This window comes from Triplophysa dalaica, chromosome 2 (assembly GCF_015846415.1).
Source record: "Triplophysa dalaica isolate WHDGS20190420 chromosome 2, ASM1584641v1, whole genome shotgun sequence".
Lineage (NCBI taxonomy): Eukaryota > Metazoa > Chordata > Actinopteri > Cypriniformes > Nemacheilidae > Triplophysa > Triplophysa dalaica.
The window spans coordinates 3757270-3782693 of NC_079543.1; the positions used below are offsets into that span (position 1 = coordinate 3757270).

General features: G+C 37.7%; 1 protein-coding gene across 5 annotated transcripts; it reads left to right on the forward strand.

Moving 5' to 3' along the window:
- The first annotated feature begins 1164 nt into the window (after positions 1–1164).
- Positions 1165–25424, forward strand: LOC130412210 (NACHT, LRR and PYD domains-containing protein 12-like). Of its 5 annotated transcripts, XM_056737417.1 has the most exons (15): positions 2954–3233; positions 3318–3497; positions 5406–5460; positions 5612–5767; positions 7455–7502; positions 7640–9452; positions 10041–10214; positions 11742–11915; positions 13438–13611; positions 15274–15447; positions 16262–16435; positions 18982–19155; positions 19812–19985; positions 20112–20285; positions 23418–25424. In XM_056737417.1, the coding sequence occupies exons 3-15, from the start codon at positions 5430–5432 to the stop codon at positions 23602–23604; spliced, it is 3627 nt and encodes a 1208-aa protein (XP_056593395.1). In that variant the 5' UTR covers positions 2954–3233; positions 3318–3497; positions 5406–5429; the 3' UTR covers positions 23605–25424. The 5 variants fall into 5 exon arrangements, 4 of the variants coding, with proteins under 4 accessions (XP_056593385.1, XP_056593377.1, XP_056593395.1 ...); XM_056737407.1 differs by lacking the exons at positions 2954–3233; positions 3318–3497 and adding an exon at positions 1165–1396 and having other exon boundaries at positions 5384–5460; XM_056737399.1 differs by lacking the exons at positions 2954–3233; positions 3318–3497 and adding an exon at positions 1165–1396.

Sequence of the window (25424 nt, forward strand, 5' to 3'; positions counted from 1 at the left end):
ACAATATATTTGTTAGGTAATAACTGGAAAAAAACAGTGGATTAATACAGAAAAAGCCTGCATTTTTTATTCAATTACAATAGACACATTTTTGTTAAAAATAAACATTAAAATAAGTAAAAATTGCACGCCCAACTTGCATCAGACTTTGAACATGAGCTAGCGCATAAAGAGAGCGCGCATTTAACGCACACACACCTGGGGGAAACGATCCAACCGACTTTCTATTGTGGGAAGTTGCCATTTCTGACTTATAACAAAAAAACAGAACAATGCCTAAAAACTGCTGTGTGACAGAGTGTACAGCAAACAAACATAGAAAGAGAAAATCCAGTGTGCGCGTCCAGGGGGGTCTGGAATGTTTTATCTTTTTTTATCAGAATAAATACGTGTGGAATAATGCAAAATAAATATCTTCTAATATCTTCAATTGTTGTATACCGAGCTGCAGCCGACACATTTAAAATACATTACTTGGACCCATTGTGCGAGCTTTCTCTATGAGACCGCGTGGGTTATATACATGTTGCTGCTGATTGGGCTGACATGCTTGACACGCCCACCAAACAAGAAAAACACGCATCTCAAACCCTGTTGCACCGTTACCGTTTCCCGGAAACCGTAGCAAAACGATGCGCACCGGTTTGAGCTTGAACATGCCCGCGGTTTTAGCCTACAGCTATCTGCCGATTGGTTGATGCAGTGTTTGTCCCGCCGTTCCAGTGCTGTGATTGGACGGCCCGAGTAAAAAGTGACATTGATGAGCACAATCATTATGCATTAACCACTGGATTTATAATGAGTAGCACTAAACTATATTTTAGCATTTTAGAATGCATACGCTGCTGAAAAGCGATAGAAACCATCACATAAATTCTACTGGATTTGGTTATGAAGGGAATTTTATTGGTTGCAGTGGAAACAAAAGTTGCTGCTGGTATGTGTTGGGTTACCCTTAAATCATACTCAAATAATGTCCAAAACACACTGCAAAAAGGTTTTAGTATAACCTAATGGTTTCCAGTGGAGTTTTAATGGAAACCATTGGAAAAACAAGTACAAGACATTTCACGTCCTGTTAAAAAGAGAAACTGAAAATGTCACATGGTCACTGCGGAAGTACAAAAACACTTCCTGTAACTTGCTGTTGAGTAAAACTTGTCATCAATGTCCACGGAAGAGAACCCACATGCAGGCAGCGGAACACTTAAACTTAAACTCTATTGACAGAATAAAGGACCCACGATGGGGGGTAAATTAGATCAAAAGAAACAAATGACTTCCCACGAGGGGCAAAAAACGGGAGAAGAAGATAACTTAACTAAAACACTCACACGACTTTGACAAGGACTAGGCAATTGTACCAGGCTTCAGGACAAGGCAATAATCCAAAAAGGTAAGCACGAGTCAGACAAGGCAAATAAGCAGACATGGCACTGTATTTTGTGTCTCATGCAGATAAGATGTGTGTGCAGGATGTGATGTGTGTAAAGCTTGATGCCATAATGTGGATGTTCTCGACATTGTGTCAGCTTTAGTTGAGCCGAATCACACATTGAAGTTACACTGAAATCAAAACTATCAAATTACTGTCCTTCAGGGCTATATTTCAACAATTTTTTTGCTTAAGAGAAGAAAAAATGTAAATATTAACTCAACTCTCTGTCTTGAGGCAGAGAACTATCAAATGAAAATAAAACAAATTCATCTTGTACTCAAAACGTCTGAGTTTTGCAAAAATGTCTAGCAAACAAACATAACAGCTGTGCATTCGAGACAAAACAATGGCACTCCTGTATTTTAAGACATGTCAGTGCAAGCAGTTTTCAGTTTAGACAGCACAATCAGTTAAGAAACGATCACACAGTTTCAGTTGACTTCCTGTTGTTTTCTGAGATAACACAGTCTTGGTATTTGAAAGCAAAGTGAAAGGAATTTCAGTAGCTCTGTTCAACATGACAGGAGAAAGATCCACAAATACCTACATTTTACTGCTTGGTAAATATAAATACAAAGTTACTGACCTATATTTAAGTAGATTGTTTAAGTAGATAATTAAGTAGAGTTTTACATAATATTGAGGAATCCCAATAGTCTCGACGATGTGTGAAGACAGACAGAATGGGGTTTGAACTTGAGACTTTATCATCTCTGATTGCACTTTTAAAAGTGTTGCGCATTAGCTCGATACACAAACCGCAACATAAAGAGGGTGTCAGAGAACATAAATCATTTTTTTAAATACCATTTATTAAAATATATAAAGCAAAAAGGAAAAATAATTCATATCATCTAGGGGAATCAAAATAAAAAATATTTTCACATATAATACAATATAAACTCGTCATCTTTAAGAAAACAAAACACATAATGAAAAAGAAAAGAAAGATATCTAAGAGGGCAAAAACGTCTGTCCAAGAGAACTACTCCATACCGATTATAAAAAAACAAAGGTATTCCAACACCCATAACTCAGGTAAAGCTAATCATTTGATCAAGCCCCTGCACTGGCAAGAAAAGAAAAACCTAAGGAAGGCAGTGGGGAGGTCGCAATAAAAGGCCTAGGAACTTGGCGAATGGCATGGGATGGCAGACGATGCTATAAATGGTGAGCTATAAATATTTCTCTTCTAGGGACTTCAAAATGGACTTCTATGAATCAGAGCAGCAGACTTGTCCTCTTGTGTGCGACTCCCTTGGCGTTTCGGTAGCAGACCTGTGTTTCTAAATGAGCAAATTTCGCCTGAATTTTTTTTACAGCATGCACGTGTCAGCAGACATCTTTTGCCTCTGTAATCTTGGATGCAGCCATCTTGTCCTCGAACCCAATGGGCACAATACCTGCATCACATGCTGAAGTAGCATGCGTGGATACATTTACATTTACATTTATTCATTTGTTTTATCCAAAGCGACTTACAAGTAGGGTGCAGTGGGCAGCTAACACTGCAGAGCAAACAGGGGTAAGGTTCCTTGCTTAAGGCCACTTCAGTCATTTCCTGGCACTGAGAATTGAACCAGCAACCTTCTGCAGATGGAGGCATTTTGCCTCACCGCGACCCAACCGGCTTCAGGTCGTCGAGGTTCCGGCCGGCGTCTGCTTTCCAGCAGCTTCGAGCCTCCACCACTCCCACCACACATGGACGTAGAGTGTCGCAGAGGAGAGCGTCAACTGGACAGCCCAGGGAGACCTAGTCCATCGGGGAACATTCCAGCCAACCACTGTTGAGCCGGTACGGCCCCATTGCATCTCATGCCGGACCCTTTTCAGGGCCTCTTCTAAAAAAGAGTGTCCTTTCCACCTTTGTGTTTTCCAGGTGCAACTTGACATTGCGTCATGCCGATCTTGCAGCCTTCAGCACTCTCCACTCAATTGTGTGTCGTGCAGCGAAGACTACAGTCATTTAAGTCAGCAGAACCGCCTGCTTCCCCGCCCTGGCTGGGGCTGCTTGGGAGCATGAGATCTCTGAGGCCTGTAGGTGTCCGAGTGCGATGGGGTAGGATATGGCTGATCGCCTCCGTATGCTACTTCGCCATCGAGAATTGCTGGGAGAAGTACTCGACAGTGTAGCCGAACGGCCCACTTTGTGTGATGTGTGGGTCGAAAAAGCGAACTTTCTCGGCGTCACTCATCTGCGCCACGTTAAGCCAGAGATGCCACTCCTGGACCACGGGTGTGGATCGCCCGACCCAGGACCTGCACGGTCACCTTGGTCGCCCGCAGGGCGAGGTCGGTGGCAATGTGGAGTTCCTGCATTAACCCTGGGTCGGTCTTACCCTCGTGGAGCTCCTTCATTGGCTTGGCCTGGTGGACCTGCAGGATGACAATGGCGTGGCAGCATAGCCCGTAGCAATGTAGGCCTTCGACACCAGTGATGCCGAAGTCCTACATGCCTTGGACGGGAGTCTAGGTCGACCTCTCCAGTTGGCCACTGTCTGCGGGCACAGGTGCACCACGATTGCATGTTCCACCTGGGGTCCCAGATAGCAAAAATTTGCGTCCCAAATCTGGCCCACACCTCACTCCCCATACTTTACTCATCTGGCCCACATACGGCGTGGAATAATGGCACTTGTGCGGTCCGCTCCTGTTTGCCAGATTTGGGCCACAGGCATGCCATAAAGCAGAGCTGAACCAAATATAAACAACAGTTCATTTCAATTCATAACAGTGACAAGTAATCTGTAATTTATTACAGTTTGGAAGTAACATGCACAACACTGTTGGTTACAGATGTAACCTCTGTTCTCTGATGGAGGGAACGAGACATTGTGTCCTTCATGTCACAATGCTTTCCTGTCTGCCGGAGCGACCGGGAGATGCAGGTTCCTCAGCCCAAAAGGTGAAAGAGTGGGAACGCCATCTTCGTCTCATACATGTATACACGGGGCGAAGACTGGCATGCCATGCCATTCGCCAATTCATTGGACTTTTAGAAGTGCTTTCAGAGATGATAGGTTCTCAAGTTTAAACCCATTCTGTCTGTCTCGACACAACGTCTGTTTCCCTCAATCAGGCAACAGAGGTTATATACGTATCCAGGGGCGAAGCAAGCTTTTATAAAGTGCGGGGGATGGATGTGGTTTGTTTGTTAACAATAAAAACGATAAATACAATAAGATAAGGGTACAAAAGGTACAAGATATAAAAAGCTTTCCATTAAAATGAGTGATACTATAAAAGTATAAAAACACACTCAGAACACACAGAAAATAAGTCAAAACTCTATTGTGAAAATACACAACAGTAGACTTGCTAAAGAAACAGAATCAGAAATGCTTTAATAATCCCAGGGGAAAATTATTTTTGTTACAAACTCCAGATACAAACAACATATATTAAGAACAAAATATAAACATACATATATATTTTACAGTTATTTATATATATACATATATATGCTACCAACAACAACAAGAAACTGACCAATGAACATATGACCAACTACCGCTCCTTTAAAAGAACCAAAAGTGCTCTTTCTGCCCTCCTTACAGGAGACAAACTGTTCAGCAATCTTTTTTAACAGAGTTTAGCTAGCTCCTGAACAATATCCCAATTAGCAATTAGCATTACTCTAAAAAACGAAATATAATACAGAAAACACTCGACATGTCAACAAAACATGAACATCGCGTCATTAGCGAAAATTCGGTTCGTGTGAGCGCGACCTCATTTCGCGTGGCGGTGCGCACAGCATTTTTTGTGACTTGTTTGTTCAAAACTGCAGAAAAAGTGCGGGTGTTGAACCCTCTCACTGGGAAAAGTGTGGGTGTTAAAACACCAAGGGTGCGACGCCCCTGTACTTATCCCAGATGTTTTGTGCCAATTTGCAAAAAATCATAAATGAATCACTCATTTTTCTAATTTAAGCCTCATTTGCAGTTTTCCTCATGTTTACTTGCAGCTGTTTTAAATCTTGTGAAGGACGATGGCATCTCCTCAGCTTCAGGAAACACTGGGTGAGTTTTAAGAACACAATCTAAAAAGATTTAAGTCTCATTGAAAACCAGAAGGATGGATTTCAGTAAGAAAACAAGTAAAAGGAACATTAAGAAGATTCTCAGGTAAATAATTCTCCTTGAATTAAATACAATTTTCTCTCTGCTTCAGTGCAAGATGCTCCAGTCCAGATGGACAGCTCTTCGTCTCGCACTGAACTCAATGTTGAGATGAAAGCTGACGGAGGTGCAACTTTAAATGCTCCTGTACTCACTAATAACAACATATCAGGAACAGTAAACATCAACTATATCTCAAACCCTGCAGGTAATGTGGAGAAGTCAGATAACAAGGACTACACAGGTGATGGGGATGATAGTGCGTGGCAAAATGATAGTCCATGGGGAAAAACGTGGAAAACAGGCAGGGAACACACAGGAGTGATGCACTACCTTGGCAGAATTTACATTTTTAAAGGGATACTTCGACCAAAAATTTTAATTTAAGTCACCATTTACTCACCTTCGAGTTGTTCCAAATCTGTATAAATTTCTTTGTTCTGATGAACACAGAGAAACATAAATGGAAGAATGCTTATAAACAAACAGACCTTGCCCCCAGGGGCAAAGTTGGGGGGTGGGCCGCTTTCAGGTGATATGACCCTCCAAGGCCAAACAAATTATGCACATAATGTACATTTTCATATAATAAATTCTATATAGCATACCAGTTGGTATTTTAGAACAGTAGTAGCTGTTCCTAATAGCTATACAGCCTGCCTCTCCAACAGACCGGTTAAAGGTAAGAACATAATGGTAATGAATTAAGTACTAAATATGATAAAGTAATACATGATGAGTATTCGGCGCAAAACAACTTTTCTTTAGTGGGAATTAAGGATAATTAAATTACTGACGCGAGCGGTGCAACTATGAATAACTTTTATAGTAGATACTTTCTTCCAAAGCGAGTAAGCAGGGGCGTAGCCAGAACTTTTTTTAGAGGTGGCCAGGTAAGACCCAGTGAATTTTATTAGGGTAACCAAAATATCCTTACAGATATGAATTATTTAACTTCTACTGTAATTTACACCAATTCTTCACTTCACATAGATTGTTGATCAAGTTCAAAAGACAGATTTTTCTGACCTGATCCTTCGGTTCGAGATGAACCTCCACGGTACACTATCACTGTTTAGGCTCGTTTGAGATGGACCTTGCCTCACCTGAAATGAGGACGAGAGCAGGTGGATGCAGTAAGGGGAGGAGTCAAAAAAGTGCAGGCAAGCCTGGCACTTCCTGAAGAAGTGGTCAATTTGTACAGTCCTTCTGACTTTCAAAGTCATTTCAGACTCTAAAAGGCATATGGAGATAGCTTACATGATCTAAGAAGCAAGCAACACACAATGTTTAGCTGTATAGTGTAATATTATATGTGTGCATGTAGCATTTGTTTTGATGGATTGGCTTATTTATATTTAATGGAATAATGTTGTATGAAAATTACAATGTGGAAAATTTACACCTACATAAAAATGACAATTTTGACAAAAGTAAAAATGACAAAACAAATAGGATTTAAACAAGAAATGATGAAAACGAAACAAATATAATAAAGCACATGCCCTCATTAGGCTACTTATTTAAAACATCCCTTAATGGTAAACGATTATACCTAGGTGTTTTCATTAAATAAAATATATAAACTACTATAAATTGTGAACTTTTTAAAACCAACGGACATTCTTAGCCAATGAGCATTAAGCGGTGTCGTAAGCAAGTCGTTTCCCATCAAGCTTTTTAGCCAAAACCTCTACTTGCTTGAAGAAATGTTGTGACACGTGCATGTTAAGACACTTTAAAATGCACACATATATATATAAATATAATTTTTGTTGTAGCCTTAAACATTGTGATCCAAATTAATTGAATAATTAAAGCTTCACAACCATCTCTTCCTCATTATGTTATAATATACATGTTTCCCATTTTGTATTCTCCTTTCCTCTTCACAGAGCAACAAGAATCCTCAGAGACAGCTGGAAGACACACAGAAAAACAAGGTGCAGCAGCCGTCTTTACAGCTAACTCACAAATCATTTTGACACTGGGTATAATTAAACTAAATAAAAAGATCATACAGTGAAAAACCCACACAAGTAAATACTGATTTTACATCTTTTCTCTGTTGCTTAAACAGATGACTTATTGCTACAAGAATTTTTGAAAAGTCACAAATCCAACATGAAGCATAAGGCAGAGCATATTTTTGATGTCAAAAAGGAAGAAGAAACTTATCTCAAGGATGTTTACACAGAGCTCTTCATCACAGAGGGTGATATTAAAGGAGTGAATGAAGAGCATGAGATTCTACAGATTGATGAAGCTTTAAAGAGGAAAAAACAACAGGACAGACCGATCCACTGCAATGATATCTTCACTTCATTGAGACAAAAAACAACAAAGAGAAAGATTGTTCTGACCAAAGGCATCGCTGGTATTGGAAAAACCGTCTCTGTGCACAAGTTCATTCTGGACTGGGCTGAAGGAAAAGCCAATCAGGATATAGACGCCATGTTCCTGCTTCCATTCCGGGCGATTAATTTGATTATAGCTAAAACCATCAGTCTACATCAGTTTCTGAGTACATTTTATCCTGAACTGAAAAAACTGGAAAAAACAAATTTATATAAGAAGTATAATCTTGCATTTATCTTTGATGGACTTGATGAGAGTCGACTGCCTTTCAATTTTCAAAGTGAAATGGTGACTGATGTTGATGAAAAATCAACTGTGGATGAATTGTTCACAAATCTGGTCAGATGTCATCTGCTTCCATCAGCTCTTGTCTGGGTGACCTCACGACCAGCGGCAGCCAATCAAATCCCTTCAGAGTATGTAGGTTTGTTCACAGAGGTGCGAGGATTCACTGACCAACAGAAGGAAGAGTACTTCAGAAAGAGAATCAAAGATGAGTCTCAGGCCTCCAGAATTATCTCACACATCAAGACATCTCGAAGTCTCTACATCATGTGTTACATTCCTGTGTTCTGTTGGATCACGGCTATTGTTCTCCTGGAAACTCTCATTGAAAACAACACAGAGGACATTCCCACGACAATCACTGAAATGTACATCCACTTCCTGCTAATACAGATGAACATGAAGAACAGGAAACATGATACAAAAGTTGAAAGAAACTATACAAAGTTATTGGATTCAAATAAATCAATGGTTTTAAAATTGGCTAAGCTAGCTTTTGTACAACTGAAGAATGAAAACACAATGTTCTATGAGAAAGAGCTGAAAAAATGCGGTATTGATGTGAGTGAAAACACTGAATCCATAGGAATGCTCATCGAGATCTTTAAGAAAGAAGCTGGACTGCATGAGATGAAGGTTTTCTGCTTTGTGCATCTGAGCGTTCAAGAGTTTCTCGCTGCGCTACATGTGTTCCTCAGTTACCTCAACAAGAACCTGAAGGAGCTTAAATTTTTCTTCAACCATGAACTTTGGTTCTGCTTCAAAAAAATCCTGAGAAAAGTTACTTTGCATGAATTACTCAACAATGCTGTTGATAAAGCAATGCAGAGTGAGAGAGGACATTTAGACCTTTTCTTGAGGTTTCTTCTGGGCATTTCACTGGAATCAAATCAGAAACTGTTGAATGGATTGTTCAGGGAGATAAAGGACAGCACAGAGAGCATCACAAAAGTTACAGAACAAACTAAAAAAAAATTACAAAACCATAACATCTCAGCTGAAGCTTCAGTCAACCTTTATTACTGCCTACTTGAACTAAAAGATAAATCATTACATGAGGAAATCCAGAGATACCGGAGTTCAGGCAAAAATTCAGGAAGAGAACTCTCAGCTTCAATGTGTTCAGTGTTGACTTACATACTGATGATGTCAGAGGAGGTGATGGATGAGTTCAACATTGAGATGTACAAAACCTCACCTGTAAACTACATGAGACTAATCCCAGCTGTGAGATGCTCCAGAAAAGCCATGTGAGAGTTTTTTATTAACATTTTATTTACCACATTATGGATTTTTCATAATTAAGATGTTTCATTCATTCCAACCAGTAGCTTTCTTTTTTTCATTGGGTCACATCAAACGTAGCAGGTATATTACATGTTCAAATTACTTTTTATAACTTTTATGACGTACTTCTAACTGTCATGTTGATGCGTGTGATCAAGGTGCAGTGATCACAGTCAAACCATATGATCAGATTCATCCGTGCAGAGGAGCAGTCATAAAACATTCAGCATAAAGAAAATATCTACACAAGTAACCTGCAATAGAAATAGAAACCGATACAAACAAAGAGATTGTTGAATTATATGAGGGTAGTGTTTAAAATGAATGCAGATTAGCTAAAATAATCTGTTTGATGAGAAGTTTTTGATTTCATTTTTAAATCTTCAATAGTGTTGTTTGTGACTGCAGACTTGATCTGAGCTCAGTTCGTGAGATCGTTGAGATCTTCTCTAACACAATTCTGACCATCAAAAGAAAATAGTCTACAAAAACCCATGCCCAAAACATAATATTTTCCTCACAGAGGAACTTTCTTTCTGTTCTCTGTTTAGATTGTACCGCTGTGATCTCACTGCTGAGTGTTGTGAAAGTGTATCATCAGCTCTACAATCATCAAACTCTCCTCTGAGAGAACTGGACATGAATGACAATAATCTTCAGGATTCAGGAGTGAAGATGATCTGTGATGGACTGAAGAGCCCAAACTGTAAACTGAAGACACTGAGGTATTTCACTGATCTGTGTGTAAAAATGTGATGCACATCTCCAACTGTAATCAAACAGAGGTCACAATATGAAGGTTTTGTAGGTTCTTAAATCAGTTTCTAAGAATTTAAAGTTAACTGCGTTGAATCTGGAAACTTTTGTTGATCTGTGTCGCCATGAAGAGCCTGAGATGCTGGAATGACGTAAGAATGAATGAAACAAACAAACGGATCATCTGTGTAATGTCATGCATTCATATTGATTTATTAAGTTCTAATTCTAATTACATATGAGGAATCACTTACAGTTAAAACCATAAAACGATCCGTCAACATCCTGCTGTCAAAAAGACAAAAGTGAGTCTGTGAAATAAACAAGTTCATATCAGCAGGATTTTGAGAGGTGACGATGAGTCCAAAAGGACTGAAGACTGACACTGAGATGTGTTTTCTTCTGAACAGAAGATTCATTTTTCAGATTTATTTGAAACTTTATTTTATTTCATTTGGTCCCATCAAAAGCAGCCGGTATATTACTTGTTGAATTACTTTTTATAACTTGTAGGACGTACTTCTTTATGTCATGTTCATGCGTGTGATCATAGTGCAGCGATCACAGTCGAACCAAACGATCAGATTAATCCGCGAGCCATGGCAAAACACATTAAGCATAAAGGAAATATCTGTCAGGATCCTGTCCTTCCTGTTCTGGGATTCCGTGTCTTGTGGAGAGGGTCGTGACAGTACCATGTCTTGTGTTTATGTTTTGTTTAGTGTGGAGACACTTGGTGGTATGTTTTGATATTTTGACACGTGTCCTCCTGTTTTCCATTTAGCTCTGCCGCCTTGTTTCTCCGTAAATGTTTCGTCGCTCTCACCTGTCCCATTATGTTTCATTTAGTGTTTTATCTCCGTCACCTGCCCATCACCTCCCTTTTGTAATTATCCCTCGTTAGTAGTTCCCTTTTTGTATCCCTTTTGTTTCTCTGTTTCTTGTCGGATTGTCGCTAATTCATTTCGTGTGTTCTCTGTACTTGCATTGTACTCACCCTTGTCATATTTCTGTGGATTACATTTTGCTGTGGACTTTCTCTTTTAGGACTCATTATTTTGGATTTATTCATCGTGTTTGTTTTATCCCCCTTGTGGGAGGTTATTGGTTTGAAGTTTATTGCTTATCGTGTTTTTCCACCCATCAAGGGTGTTAGTTTTTATGTTACGTGGTTTCTGCCTCTGTTTGGGTTCTGACACACCCTGTTCCGTGACAATATCACAAGCAATCAAAGCAATTGTTGAATTGTATGAACGTACTGTTTAATCTGAATGTAGATTAGCTGAAATATTTTGATGAGAAATCTTTCATATAAAATCTTCAATTGTGTTGATTTGTGATTGCAGACTTGATCTGAACTCAGTTTGTGAGATTGAGATCTAATCTAATACAAATGTGATAATTCTGACAATCAAATGAAAAACAGACAACAAAAACCCATGCACAAAGGAGAATATTTTCCTCACACAGACACTTTGTTTCTGTTCTCTGTTTAGATTGTACGGCTATGATCTCACTGCTGTGTGTTGTGAAAGTGTATCATCAGCTCTACAATCATCAAACTCTCCTCTGAGAGAACTGGACATGAGTGAAAATAAACTACAGGATTCAGGAGTGAAGATGATCTGTGATGGACTGAAGAGCCCAAACTGTAAACTGGAGATATTGAGGTATTTCACTGATCTGTGTGTAAAAATGTAATGCACATCTCTAACTGTAATAAATCAGAGGTCACAATATAAAGGTTTATAGTTTCTTAAATCAGTTTCTAAGAATTTAAAGTTAACTGCGTTGAATCTGGAAACTTTTGATGATCTGTGTCACCATGAAGAGCCTGAGATGCTGGAATGACGTAAGAATGAATGAAACAAACAAACGGATCATCTGTGTAATGTCATACATTCATATTGATTCATTAAGTTATTTTTTTGATTACATATGAGGAATCACTTCTAGTTAAAACCATGAAACAAGTTGTCAACATCCTGCTGTCAAAAAGAAGTGACAGAGTCTGTGAAATAAACAAGTTAATATCAGCAGGATTTTGAGAGGTGGCGATAAGACCAAAAGGACTGAAGACTGACACTGAGATGTGTTTTTTTTCTGATCAAGGGAGTTATTTTTAAGATTTATTTAAAACGTTTGTTTTTTCATTAGGTCACATCATAATCAGCCGGCATATTACTTGTTCAAATTATTTTGTACAGCATGCTCAAATTTGTTGGTACCCGAGAGGAAACGAGAGGGCGTGAACTAGTGATGGGTCGTTCGTGAACGATTCGTTCATTTTGAACAAATCTTTTTTGTGACTCGGGTGGAACGAGTCGTCTCCAAGAAGGATGTTTTTCTTTCAAAAGTGGAGTCCTCCTGGGTCTTCTTCCATTTAGCCCACATTTGCTCAAAAAGCGACGGATGGTGCGATCAGAAACTGATGTAACTTCTCCTTGCCGTTCAGCTTTTTCTACCATTCGCACTATCCTTCTTTTCAATCTAGGGTGGATTTTCTTCTTGCGGCCGCGCATAGTAAGGTTGGCTACAATTCCATGGACCTTAAACTTCTTCATAATATTTTCAACTGTTGTCACAGGAACATTGAGCTGCTTGGAGATGGTCTTGTAGCCTTTACCATTCTTGTCTATTATTTTCTTTCTGAGCTCCTCAGGCAACTATCCTTTGTTTTCTCTGGTCCATGGTCAGTGTGGTCACACAATGATACCAAACAGCACAGTGACTACTTTTCTCCATTTAAATAGGCTGGATTACTGATTAAAAGATTGATACATGTTTGATATTAATTAAAACATGAGTTTGAAATATTACTATAATCCAATTATAGATTATCTTTTCTAAGGGGTACCAACAAATGTGTCCAGGCCATTTCAGAATATTTGTATAGAATTAGCAATAATTCATCTCTTTCCACGTCTTCTTAGCTTTATTCTATGACATAACAAAGGCATGCAAGAACACATGACACTAGATAATGACACTAGCTTTTAATTAAATCACTTTTCAGGAGGAATGAAGCATTATTTCAATGAGCTGTAAGGGTACCAACAAATTTAGAAACAGATACAAACAAAGCAATTGTTGAATTGTATGAAGTAACTGTTTAAAACTAATGAAGATTAACTGAAATAATCTGTTTTTGATAAATTTGATGAAAAATCTTTGTTTCTGTTCTCTGTTTAGATTGAGAAACTGTAAACTCACTGCTGAGTCCTGTGAAAGTGTATCATCAGCTCTACAATCATCAAACTCTCCTCTGAGAGAACTGGACATGAGTCACAATGATCTACAGGATACAGGAGTGAAGATGATCTGTGATGGACTGAAGAGCCCAAACTGTAAACTGAAGACACTGAGGTATTTCATTGATCTGTGTGTAAAAATGTAATGCACATCTCCAACTGTAATAAAAAAGAGGTCATAATGATGAAGGTAAATAGTCTCTTAAAACAGTTTCTAAGAATTTAAAGTTAACTGCTTTGAATCTGGAAACTTTTGATGATCTGTGTCGCCATGAAGAGCCTGAGATGCTGGAATGGCGTAAGAATGAATGAAACAAACAAACATCATCTGTGTAATGTCATGCATTCATATTGATTTATAAAGTTCTTATTTTGATTACATATGAGGAATCACTTCTAGTTAAAACCATAAAACAAGTCGTCAACAAGTTAATATGAGCAGAGATTTTGAGAGGTGGCGATAAGACCAAAAGGACTGAAGACTGACACTGAGATGTGTTTTCTTCTGACCAGGTTAAAAAACATGTGTTATGTGATTTATTTAGAAACGTCTGTATTTTCATTGGGTCAACACATCAACCCATTAAGCATGAAGAAAAAATCTACACAAGTAATCTGCAATTTTATATTTCAAAAAGAGATGGAGGCAAAAGTTATGGCTTCCAGCTTTTTCTATTCTCAGAATAGAATTTCACCGATTAGTTATTTTTCAATGATCAGGAGATTTGATGGAGTTAAAGTTGTATTTTGTCTCAGACGTTTCTCCTAAAATTGCATACGAGAAATAGAAATGGATACAAATGAAGCAATTGTTAAATTGTATGAAGCTTTAAAATTTATGTAGATTAGAAATGATCTGTTCTGGGTTATTTGATGAGAAATGTTCATATTAAAAAACTTTGTTGACGATGGACGCAGGTGACAAATGAATCGCTCAAAACACTGTTTCCAAACATTTGTCACTAACTGAATACTTGTGCATATAAATATGAAATAACTAGGGATGTGACAATATCAGAATCTCACTGTACATTTAAAATGAAAAACGATGACTTGGAAACGTGCCATAAGCATCCTCTTTACTTTATCCTCTAATCATAGCTGTGTCTTAGTGGTATGAGGTATAGTTTGAGATGGGTCAAATGGCCTAACAATCCCTTTAAGGAAATAAAATAATTGCACAAGATGGACCTTGCTACAGGTAACGTCTACTATTTTCTTCTAACATTCTCTATGTTAGGCCCAGAAAACCTATTGTTCCATACAGTTATGTGACAACGATAATATTGAGACAATTTTGCTATTGCAACAGCACGATATTGATAATATTGTTACACTTCAAGAAGTAAAACTTTGTCTGCAATGCACGTAGTTTGTTAAACTTGATACTAGCATGATCCTAAAATAATAATAAATTAAAAGCCTACAACCAAAGTCACCGCATAGGCCTATAGCAAGCAAGGCGCTGAATTTCGGATCTTGTCATTCTCTGGATTGAAAGCCAGTGCGCGAGTCATGAGGATAAAGAAAGACTGTAAATCTTTAATTCTGTAAATTGATGTTTGAATGTTTTTTGGTGCATCAATGTTGCGATGTACTTTGTGCTGTACCCTTGTTGACCACCTGGTGTTGACGTGTTGTCTACACACACATGCAAGCGATTCGGCTTTCGGTCAACCGTAGGCAAGACTTGACGATTCTGATTCTACTGTAAATCCCCTAAACAAAAAGAGAATATTGTTCTCATACAGACACTCTGCTTCTGTTCTCTGTTTAGATTGTCATACTGTAATATCACGGCTGAGTGTTGTGAAAGTGTATCATCAGCTCTACAATCATCAAACTCTTCTCTGAGAGAACTGGACATGAGTCACAATAATCTACAGGATTCAGGAATGAAGCTGATCTGTGATGGACTGAAGAGCCCAAACTGTAAACTGGAGACACTGAGGTATTTACTGATCGATTTATGTTAGAAATTCAATCTACATTTTGTCGCCTTGGAATTATACATTTCTTCCCTTATACTTCCCTACTGTATTTCTGTCATGGTCATTCACTTACTGCTTTTAACAAAACATTGTTGATGTAGGTACATCATGTTGATATTAATAAATGTGTAAGTGAACAAAAGCATATTGTTTAAAGCTGATTGCTGTCTGAATGCGTTTTGTCGTGAGACCAGCTGGACTATTGAGAACACTTTTCTGGGTTGCTCTTGGAAGAGCATCTATAATTTGTTTATTAAATAAATATTATACAAAGAAAAATTGAAAGAATCTTTGACCAGTGTTAGGCTTGATACATGATTTTCAGGGGAAAAGATAATAATGGTTACCTTGTTTTCTGCAGTGAATGTTTTCAAATAAAAGCACTCATCCATTTTTTGCCTTTTGTTTCATTCTCAGAAAATGTTTTAGATTCGCTTAATAGAACTAGGTATATTTAGATACTGCATATTGGCCGATATATCAATTATCTGCTTCCATTGTTAAAGAATTATCAGTTATGATAATCTGCCAAAACGTACATATCGGTGCATCCCTAAACTTTGATTCGTCTGATTAAACTTAAAATTCAATGAAGAGTTGGTTTCATTTCCTCACTCTCTTGTCATTTCAAACCTCTATGACTTTCTTCCGCACAACACAAAAGAAGATTTTTTGGTAGCAGGTTTGAAATGACAAGACGGTGAGGAAATGTTTACTTTTTTTGCTGTGAACTTTCATTTTTGTTAAACCTGCTGTTTATATTTGTGTTTATAGATTATATCGCTGTGAGTTGAAAGAGCAAGGAATTTCTGATCTACTTTCAGCTCTGAGGTCAAACCCCTCACACATAAGAGAGCTGGATCTGAGCTACAATAGTCCAGGATTATTAGGAGTGAAGCTGCTCTCTGATCTACTGAAAGATTCACACTGCAGACTGCAGAAACTCAAGTATGTCGGGGATCAAGAGTGATTTGTGTGTTATACAAAAATGTCTTTGTTTTGAATTTAAAATGAATGTACATGTAGACACATATTATTTGTGTGTGTTAATATTAGGGCAGGTGTCCCTCAGTCTGCACATTGGAGCATAAAGTCAACAAATCTATTGATGTCACAGCTGTTACTGTATATGATTTGCCAACTAGTCACGTGTGCCCTAGACTGTGAATAACGCTATTCTCTGCGCTGCTCTGTATAGGTTTGCTGAGTTTTGTCTTCATCTGGTGGACTTTGCTTTTTGAGTTTTTAAAAATTGAACAAAGTATACCTGAGCCGTAAAGCCCCGATGAAATCCAAATGAAAGTTTTTTGCTTTTAGTAAAAAATAACTTAGCCTTAAGGACGTCAATAAGCTGACAAAATTCCCATTTAGAAGATATAACTGTTAAAAAACAGTTTGTCTGGCTCGTGCACTCAAAAAAAATCTAGAAATTCCAAGACATCACACTACTCGTCATCCTCTCATCAAAGTTTTCTTCCGATTAAAAAGGCTCATGAATCAGAAAAGTTCCACCCCCTCAGTATGAGAGCTGTGCTTTTTTTCAGCCCCGACAAAATGTTTTCTAAACGGAAACGGTGGCGCGACTGCAAAAGGCATCTCTTGTAATATCTTCAATTGTTGTATATACTGAGCTGCAGCAGACACAATTGAACCACTTTACATAGACTCATTGTGTGAGGTGTCTCTTTAATACCGCGTGGGTTATAAACATGTTGCTGCTGATTGGCTGACATTCTTGACACACCCACCAAACAAATGGATCACAAACCCTGTTGCACACCGTTGCAAACCGTTTCCTGTAAACATGTTGTTCAACCCGGAAACCGTAGTAAAACGTTACGCACTGGTTTGAGTTTGAACATGCCCCTGGTGAAGCGACGCCTCATATCCAGTTTTAAGATTGTACCAGAGGGCATGTGCATCATGTGATCTCAAGAGAAAGCCGATGTAAATAAAGTTGTGTGTGGAAGCAGCAGCTTGTGTTCACTGTAAAATACCGAACACAATGAACATTGCGAAGCAACAACTGGAAGGACGCATTATAGAGGTTCTATACCTTTGTTCAGTTACCACATTTCTGTGCTGTGCATCTCCGCTATCCAACATTTACATTTAGCAGACGCTTTTATCCAAAGCGGCTTACAGTGCACTTATCACAGGGACAATCCCCCTGGAGCAACATGGAGTAAAGTGTCTTGCTCAAGGACACACTGGTGGTGGCTGCTGGGATCGAACCAGCAACCTTTTGATTTACCAGTTCAGTGGTTTAACCCACTAGACCACCATCTCACCGGATTTTCCGGAAACGCATTGCAGCAGCTGTTGCGGTTTACATTTTTAAGCTCCGTCATGTTGCAGTCTTGTCTCTCATTGGTTGTTGTGAAAGTACCAACATCGTCACCCTGATTTAAGATTCTAAACTTCAAACATGTTCGATATGATTTGAATATTTTTCGGAGCAAATCGGGTGTTGTAAGATTATGCCTCATATTTCTCAATAATCTGGACCGAACATCGGGCGCGATCGAGGCAATTGATATTATTTTCCCAAAGATTCTCGTGAGGGGGAGTTCGGGGTAAAATCAGTCCGAGTATCCTGAGCCAGGCATATGGGAGGCATAATGACACGCATTGGGTTGTGCAATTGATGTCATTTGCCCTCGTCTGGGAAAGCTTTTATTCTTCCGGTTAATATAAAACCGTTTAGTATTCCATGTGGGACAAATTCATACACCATAAGGTTGAATTATGCGGTTTAAATTTCAATTTTAAGTGCACAGTGTATAGTATGTCATTTGGGACACAACTATACTCATTTGACATACGTACTGTATAGGGCACATTGTGGGACAGTATGTGAATTGGGGTTGTGTGGGCGCTGGCCCATTTTGAGGCCAGCAGACAGGCACACACTCTTTTCTTCTAATCACACTAGGACACTAGTAAATATGTAAATCTCTATTTTATGTTGAACTATGCTAATGTACAACTCTTTTTAAGCATTTCTTGTAGCCAACATTTGCAAGTTTGAAATTGACATGCTCTCTTGATATTACACTATTAATATGGTCTTAATAAAATATAACATTATATTTTGTGAAATATGGATTACTGGTTTCAACCAAGAAAATGGATTTTAATTGGAAATGTACTGTACGGGAGTTAGAATGTTACAAACAAGTTTTGTGAAGGCATTTCCTACAAAGTTTGCCAATAACAGCAATTTTGGTGATGTTTATATTAGATCGGTACAACAATTTAATTTGACAAGAATTCTAATTCTCTTTTGAGAATGTGGATATTTTGCACGTGTTGTTAGCTCCAATAAAAGAAGACCAGGAGAAAAACAATTATTATTTAGGCTCGCATGTAAACTCTGCAGCACACTGGTCGGTCCTAGCATCAGACAAATCACAAACAACTAAAAATGTGAACCAAAGTCAAAAAGAGAATATTGTCCTCACACTGACTCTCTGCTTCTGTTCTCTGTTTAGGTTAACAGACTGTAAACTCACTGCTGAGTGGTGTGAAAGTGTATCATCTGCTCTACAATCATCAAACTCTCATCTGAGAGAACTGGACATGAGAAACAATGATCTACACGATTCAGGAATGAAGATGATCTGTGATGGACTGAAGAGCCCAAACTGTAAACTTGAGATATTGAGGTATTTATCTGATCTATGAATGTCAGAAATATAAACCACATTTTGTCGCCTTGGAATTAGGCAACAAATGTATCCAAACCAATTAGGCGCAGCCACATCACCCTGTAGCCCAAGACTAGTTACCCATTGGAGCAAGCAGGGTTGAGCCTCGTCAGTACCTGGATGGGAGCCCAGCCGGGAAGCTACGTTGCTGCTGCAAGAGGTGTTAGTGAGGCGACAAGGGGTGGTCTGTGTGGGTTCTAATGCCCCAGTATAGTGACGGGGACACTGTCAAAAGTGATGTTAAACTGAGGTCTTGACTCTTTGTGTTCATAAAAAATCCCAGGATGTCCTTTGAATAAGAGTAGGGTTGCAACCCTGGCATCCTGGCCAAATTCACCCATTCGCCTCTATATATCATGGCCTCCTAATCATCCCCATATATACCAATTGTCTTGGTAATTCTGTCTCTTCTCCAACAATAAACTGATGTGTGGTGGGTGTTCTGGTGCAATATTAGTTGGATGCTGCACCTTGGTTGTGGTTGAGGAGATCCACCCCTTCAATGTAAAAGCGCTTTGAGTGCCCAAAAAAGCACTATATACATGTAACTAATTAGTAATTAAGATTTTTTCAAAATTGAGATATTCACGTGACTGCTTCTGTTCTCTGTTTAGATTGGTACACTGTAAACTCACTGGTGAGTGTTGTGAAAGTTTATCATCAGCTCTACAATCATCAAACTCTTCTCTGATAGAACTGGACATGAGTTACAATGATCTACAGGATTCAGGAGTGAAGATGATCTTTGATGGATTGAAGAGTCCAAACTGTAAACTGGAGACACTGAGGTAGTTACTGATCGATTTATGTTAGAAATTCAATCTACATTTTGTCGCCTTGGAATTATACATTTCTTCCCTTATATTTTTGTCAAAATTAAGATATTCACGTGACTGCTTCTGTTCTCTGTTTAGATTGTTAGAGTGTAAACTCACTGATGAGTGTTGTGAAAGTGTATCATCAGCTCTACAATCATCAAACTCTCCTCTGAGAGAACTGGACATGATTCACAGTAAACTACAGTATTCAGGAGTGAAGATGATCTCTGATGGACTGAAGAGCCCAAACTGTAAACTAGAGATACTGAGGTAATTAACGTATCCATGTGTCAAGGGTAAAACAACAGTTTTGAGTAAAAACTTGTGTTACAGGTTTGCATAAAGAAATGTCGCACAAAAAAGCAAACACAAACTATAGCAGTAAAATGCCTGTGAAAACCCAGCGAAAGTCGATTTTGTCTGATTTTCTACATAAAATAATCCTACACAGAGTAAAGAACATGACTGAGTACGGACAATGATTTGTAACATTTTATTAGTAATATAAAATATTTAAAAAGTGTTCGCAACACTTACTTGCAGCAATTTCAGTCTTAGCAAGGCCAGCCGTTTCTGGTAATTTGGATGATTATTTTGAAAAATAGTCGTAGAGACAGAAGAACGCAGCTAAAGGCACAAGTTTCTTGCCTTGCACCACACTGTCCTGATTTTTGCTTGTACGCTAAAATATTATTATTTCTAATAGCAAAAAAGTATTTTCTGAAATGAATGATACAAGAATCATCAGGGGTCTCATTTATAAAACTGCGTAGGGTCCTTACCATAAGTGTACGTGCGCCCCAAAAAACGTATGGCAAAAAATATTCTGACTTATAAAACCGTGCGTACGCATTCATGAAAGCAATATCGCATGATTAATCGCAGATCACCTTCAAGTGTGTATACGCCCATTTTTACCCATAAATAGTCAATCCAAAGCACCTCATGAATGCTGATTTGTATAATAAAACCTGTTATCTGGCACCGCCCTACTTTAGCCTACAGATGAAAACGCAATGTTGGAACTAAAATGGTTATAACTCAAGAAGTTATGAAGTTTGGAGTACAGACCTACATTTTTTTTGAGGGGGGGATTGCTATAACAAATTATAAAAATTTTATGGTTAGATTTTATTGAAAAAAACATACAAAATATATATCTCGGCCAAAAAATGTAAAAATTTCATAGTCCCAAGCACCACCCTATTTTTTATGAAGTTTGAGCTGTTGAACCAAATGATGTGTCTTCTGTGAAGGTTTTAGCTGCAGTAGCACAATAGTCCAATAGGGGCATGTTTGCTTTTGATCTGGCATTGGAAACCATAACGGACATTTAGAATCTTCTTTTTCAATTTTTTTATTCTTTACATGAAGGGACAATGAAAAATTAGACAGGACCGTTCACAACATAATGAAAAACATTAAATGTACAAGTTATAGTAATTTATGTTTATTGCTATAACAAACTTTAAATATTATGTTTAGATTTTATTTTAAAAAACATAAAATATGTATGTGTTTCAGCCTAAAAACGTCAAAAGGTCAAAGTCCCAAGTACCACCAGTTTTTTAATGAAGTTTGAGCTTGATGGACCAAATGTCTTCTATGGGTGTTTTAGCTGCAGTACCACAATAATCCAATAGGGGTACATTTGCAATTGATCTGACATTGGAAACCAAACAGACATTTAGAATTTGCTTTTTCAAATTTTTTTAGTTTAGTAAAGTTTTAGTAAAAATTAGTTTACACAAGTAAATGTAAGCGTTCCGATGGCGGAATTTTTTTGAAGCGCACTCTTATAAATAGATTACTGTATATGTATTATAGGGACTTTCAAACAAGATATAGTTTGTCATAATTATATAAGAATTCAAATGCCAAATATTGAAATAAATGTAAGCGTTCCATATACGGAACAGTGCCAGGGCTGCATTCAGCCCCGACAAAACGTTGCAAAATGTTTTTTGAACGTAAACGTGAACGCCTTGTTGTGATGACGCAAGAGTTGAACTATGGCAGCTGAGATGAGCATTCTTGGTGTTCTTTTTGAAGAATTTTCGGAGTCTGATGAAATTAGTATAAATGCGTGTTGAATACTGCAAAATATATCTCTTCTTATATCTTCAATTGTTGTGTATACGGAGCTGAAGCAGACACATTTGAACGACTTTTCATGGACCAATTGTGTGAGCGGTCTCTTTAATACCGCGTGGGTGATATACACGTTGGTGTTGATTGGGCTAACGTTCTTGACACGCTCACCAAACAAGAGAAAACGTATCTCAAACCCTGTTGCACACCGTAGCAAACCGGTTCCAGGAAACGTGTCGAGAACGTGTCAAAACGTTGCGCACCGGTTTGATCTTGAACATGCCCCAGGCAACAGGTTTTAATAAGCCTGGCATCCAATACGCTAGTTAAGCCTGACGTCACGGACCATAATTGACGTAAACCATGTTAATAATAGTGTTAATAATAATAGTCCAACTGCTATCAGATGGCGTAAAAAAATAACAAAAAAATGATCTAAAACTGCCAAAAACCCTCTGGGGTTTTTCCCATCCTTTACCTCCATAACGAAATCACAAATGGCCACACATGAGATTCACTGAGGTTTACAAATTAATAATTGTTATCATTATTAATAGCAATAATTATTAGAATTATATTAAAGCCAAAGAAGGTCTCTAATGCCTTAGGCCTATATGGTTACAGCATTTAGACTGATCATTAACACCTCATTCAAATTACATCATTCATTAGTAGTATCCTTCACCTGAGATCAAATTTGAACAAATAATTGTAAAAGACAAATGTTTCTTAATTCCCATTTTGTTATGAACATAATTAGGACTGATAATGAGGACATAAAGAGAAACGATTGTGCGAGAGGTTAATGGCTGTATTTCCAGACTTTGATATTTGATGATTAAGCACAGTATTAAGGGAAATATATTTAGATATTTATTTACATTGTTCTGCAGTTATCGTATGTGATGCTGTTCTGTATTCCATACAGTCGGATCATCTCCTCCTCAATCATAGTGGGATGAACAGTAAAATTCCCTTTTTACTTTTTAAATAGAAAATCTTTAAAGAAAATAATAGAAAAAATCTGTAAAATTGCTTTTCATTACAGTATAAATAAATCAAATTTCAGCGTTAATCAGGTATATATAAAATAAATACATTTTAAATACTATATCTTGAAGGTTGGGTTGTGATGTAATTTACAGCAATAAACACAAATGATATATTATTGTCATTTTTATGGCTATTAAATCTTCTTGAAACTACATTCTGCAAGCTGGGGAATGACCGGCAGTGTTACAATTTAGGGCGCTATAAGATGTTTAGGTCATCAGATCAACTCACCTTCACTGTTCACGTGTGTGTTTGTAGATTTTCTTACAGTAAGATGACAGAGGAGGAAGGCTGTTCTTATCTGGCTTCAGCTGTGAAGTCAAACCCCTCACACATAAGAGAACTTGATCTGAACTACAATCATGAAGGAGATGAAGGAACGAAGCTGCTCTATGATCTACTGGAAGATCCACACTGCCGACTGGAGAAACTCAGTTTACGGTAGTAAATTCACAGGCCCTGACATGGGGGAGGTCATTTTAGATTCTGAAATGATCATGAAGGAACGTGCCCGATTGTTTCAGGCATTTATAAACAGTCAGCCATCTACCTTCCTTCTGCATCGATTTGGATGTCGCTACTCCTCATTCCACTCCTCCCCTAATTGAACTGACCTCATTTCATTCAGTTCTGTATTGTGGATGGCTTTAGCTCTGAGCTCAAACCTAGTCTCTCCACCAAACTCTTGTGAAACGTTTGTCTGTTGTGCAAGTAGATGCTGAATAGCATTCTGTCCTTTACTACATCTGAGAAGCAACTTGTTCCCAAGCAGATCTCTCTCTTAACACAAAAGTAACAAAGTGAGATGTTATACTCTTCACAGAAATACAGTTTGTCTACATATACGTTGTATAGGTAGGTCTATATATGAAATATAAATATGCAAACCATGTATGGAGATAAACAGTAGGTGGATCTTGCATCAAAGCGTAATGTGAGAAAACATGGATTTCAGGTGACATGATTATAAACAGGTTAACGGAACAATGATTGAACACGTTTTTCCAAAAACAGCAGACGGGTAACACACTTAATGTAACATTTTCAACAGAATGATCAGGCTTGGTACTTACATTAGTTATTTTGAGTGAATGCACATAGAGGATATAATTAAATTATTATTTAGTGAAAGGTAATGATGAATAGTTGCTCCCAATTTTTGTTATATATTTTGTTACGTTAATATTGTGGTGCACAGTTGCCATCTACTGTTGTTTGTTATGTAATGATGATTTCTTTCTCATTTTTTTGGCATTTTTTTTTTTATTAAAAACATTAATTTCTTTAAAAACTATTATTATAACTTATTAAGACGAATGTAAGTTTTTACTCTGTAGGATATTTGAGATACCAAAACACACACTTCTAGTTTAAAATACAAAATCCTTATACAAACAAAAAACTTTTAAAATGTCTCCACAACTACAACTATTGATCAAATCTGTTAAACACATCTGGATTCAAAGGGAAGAGGTGATCACCAAACACAAATGCACATGGACACATTTACACAAACATTGGCTGACGTGTTGACTCATGACCTCATACAGCCAGGGAGAATAATTGAGATTCACACAGACTAATAATATTTGATGTCCCTTAAACCAGCGGATTACAAACATTTTCCTCATGAGACCCTTTGTGTGCCTCCTATAGTGCTCCTCATGTATGATGTATTCTGTCATGAAATGTACCAAACTTTGGCCTATTGGCGCCATCTAGGGGAACATCAGGGAATTGCAGCACACATTTTGAGAAACTAACACAAACAAAAATGTGGACAGCAGTGTATTCAAAGTAAAAGATCATTTTGAGTATTGTATTGTCACAGTTTTAACTTTTATATAAAAGAGTAGCTTTATAAAATAGCTTAAGTAACTTCAAGTAGGTCTAATTTAAAAAAGCTACTGTACAGTTTACAATAAATACTGTGAATTCATATTATATTCATGAGTTTCTATTGGGTCTTTTAATTATATAAATAATCCTGATGCAAAAAGGAAAGGTATTAGATTAAATCAGAACTTTAATTTAGCTGTTGTGGGTCACTATTGACTCCAGGACAAAAGACTACTATGGGAATCAATGGTGACCCAAAACACCCTTTGTTACGAATGTTTACCACAACAAAGAAATGTATACAGCTTTGCTACAACTGGAGGGTGAACAAATGACGATAATATGTAATTTTTTTTGTTGAACTATTTCTTTGAGCCCTGTCTTGGAAACTGCCCCTATAACAATTAAAGAGATAAAATAACTGTG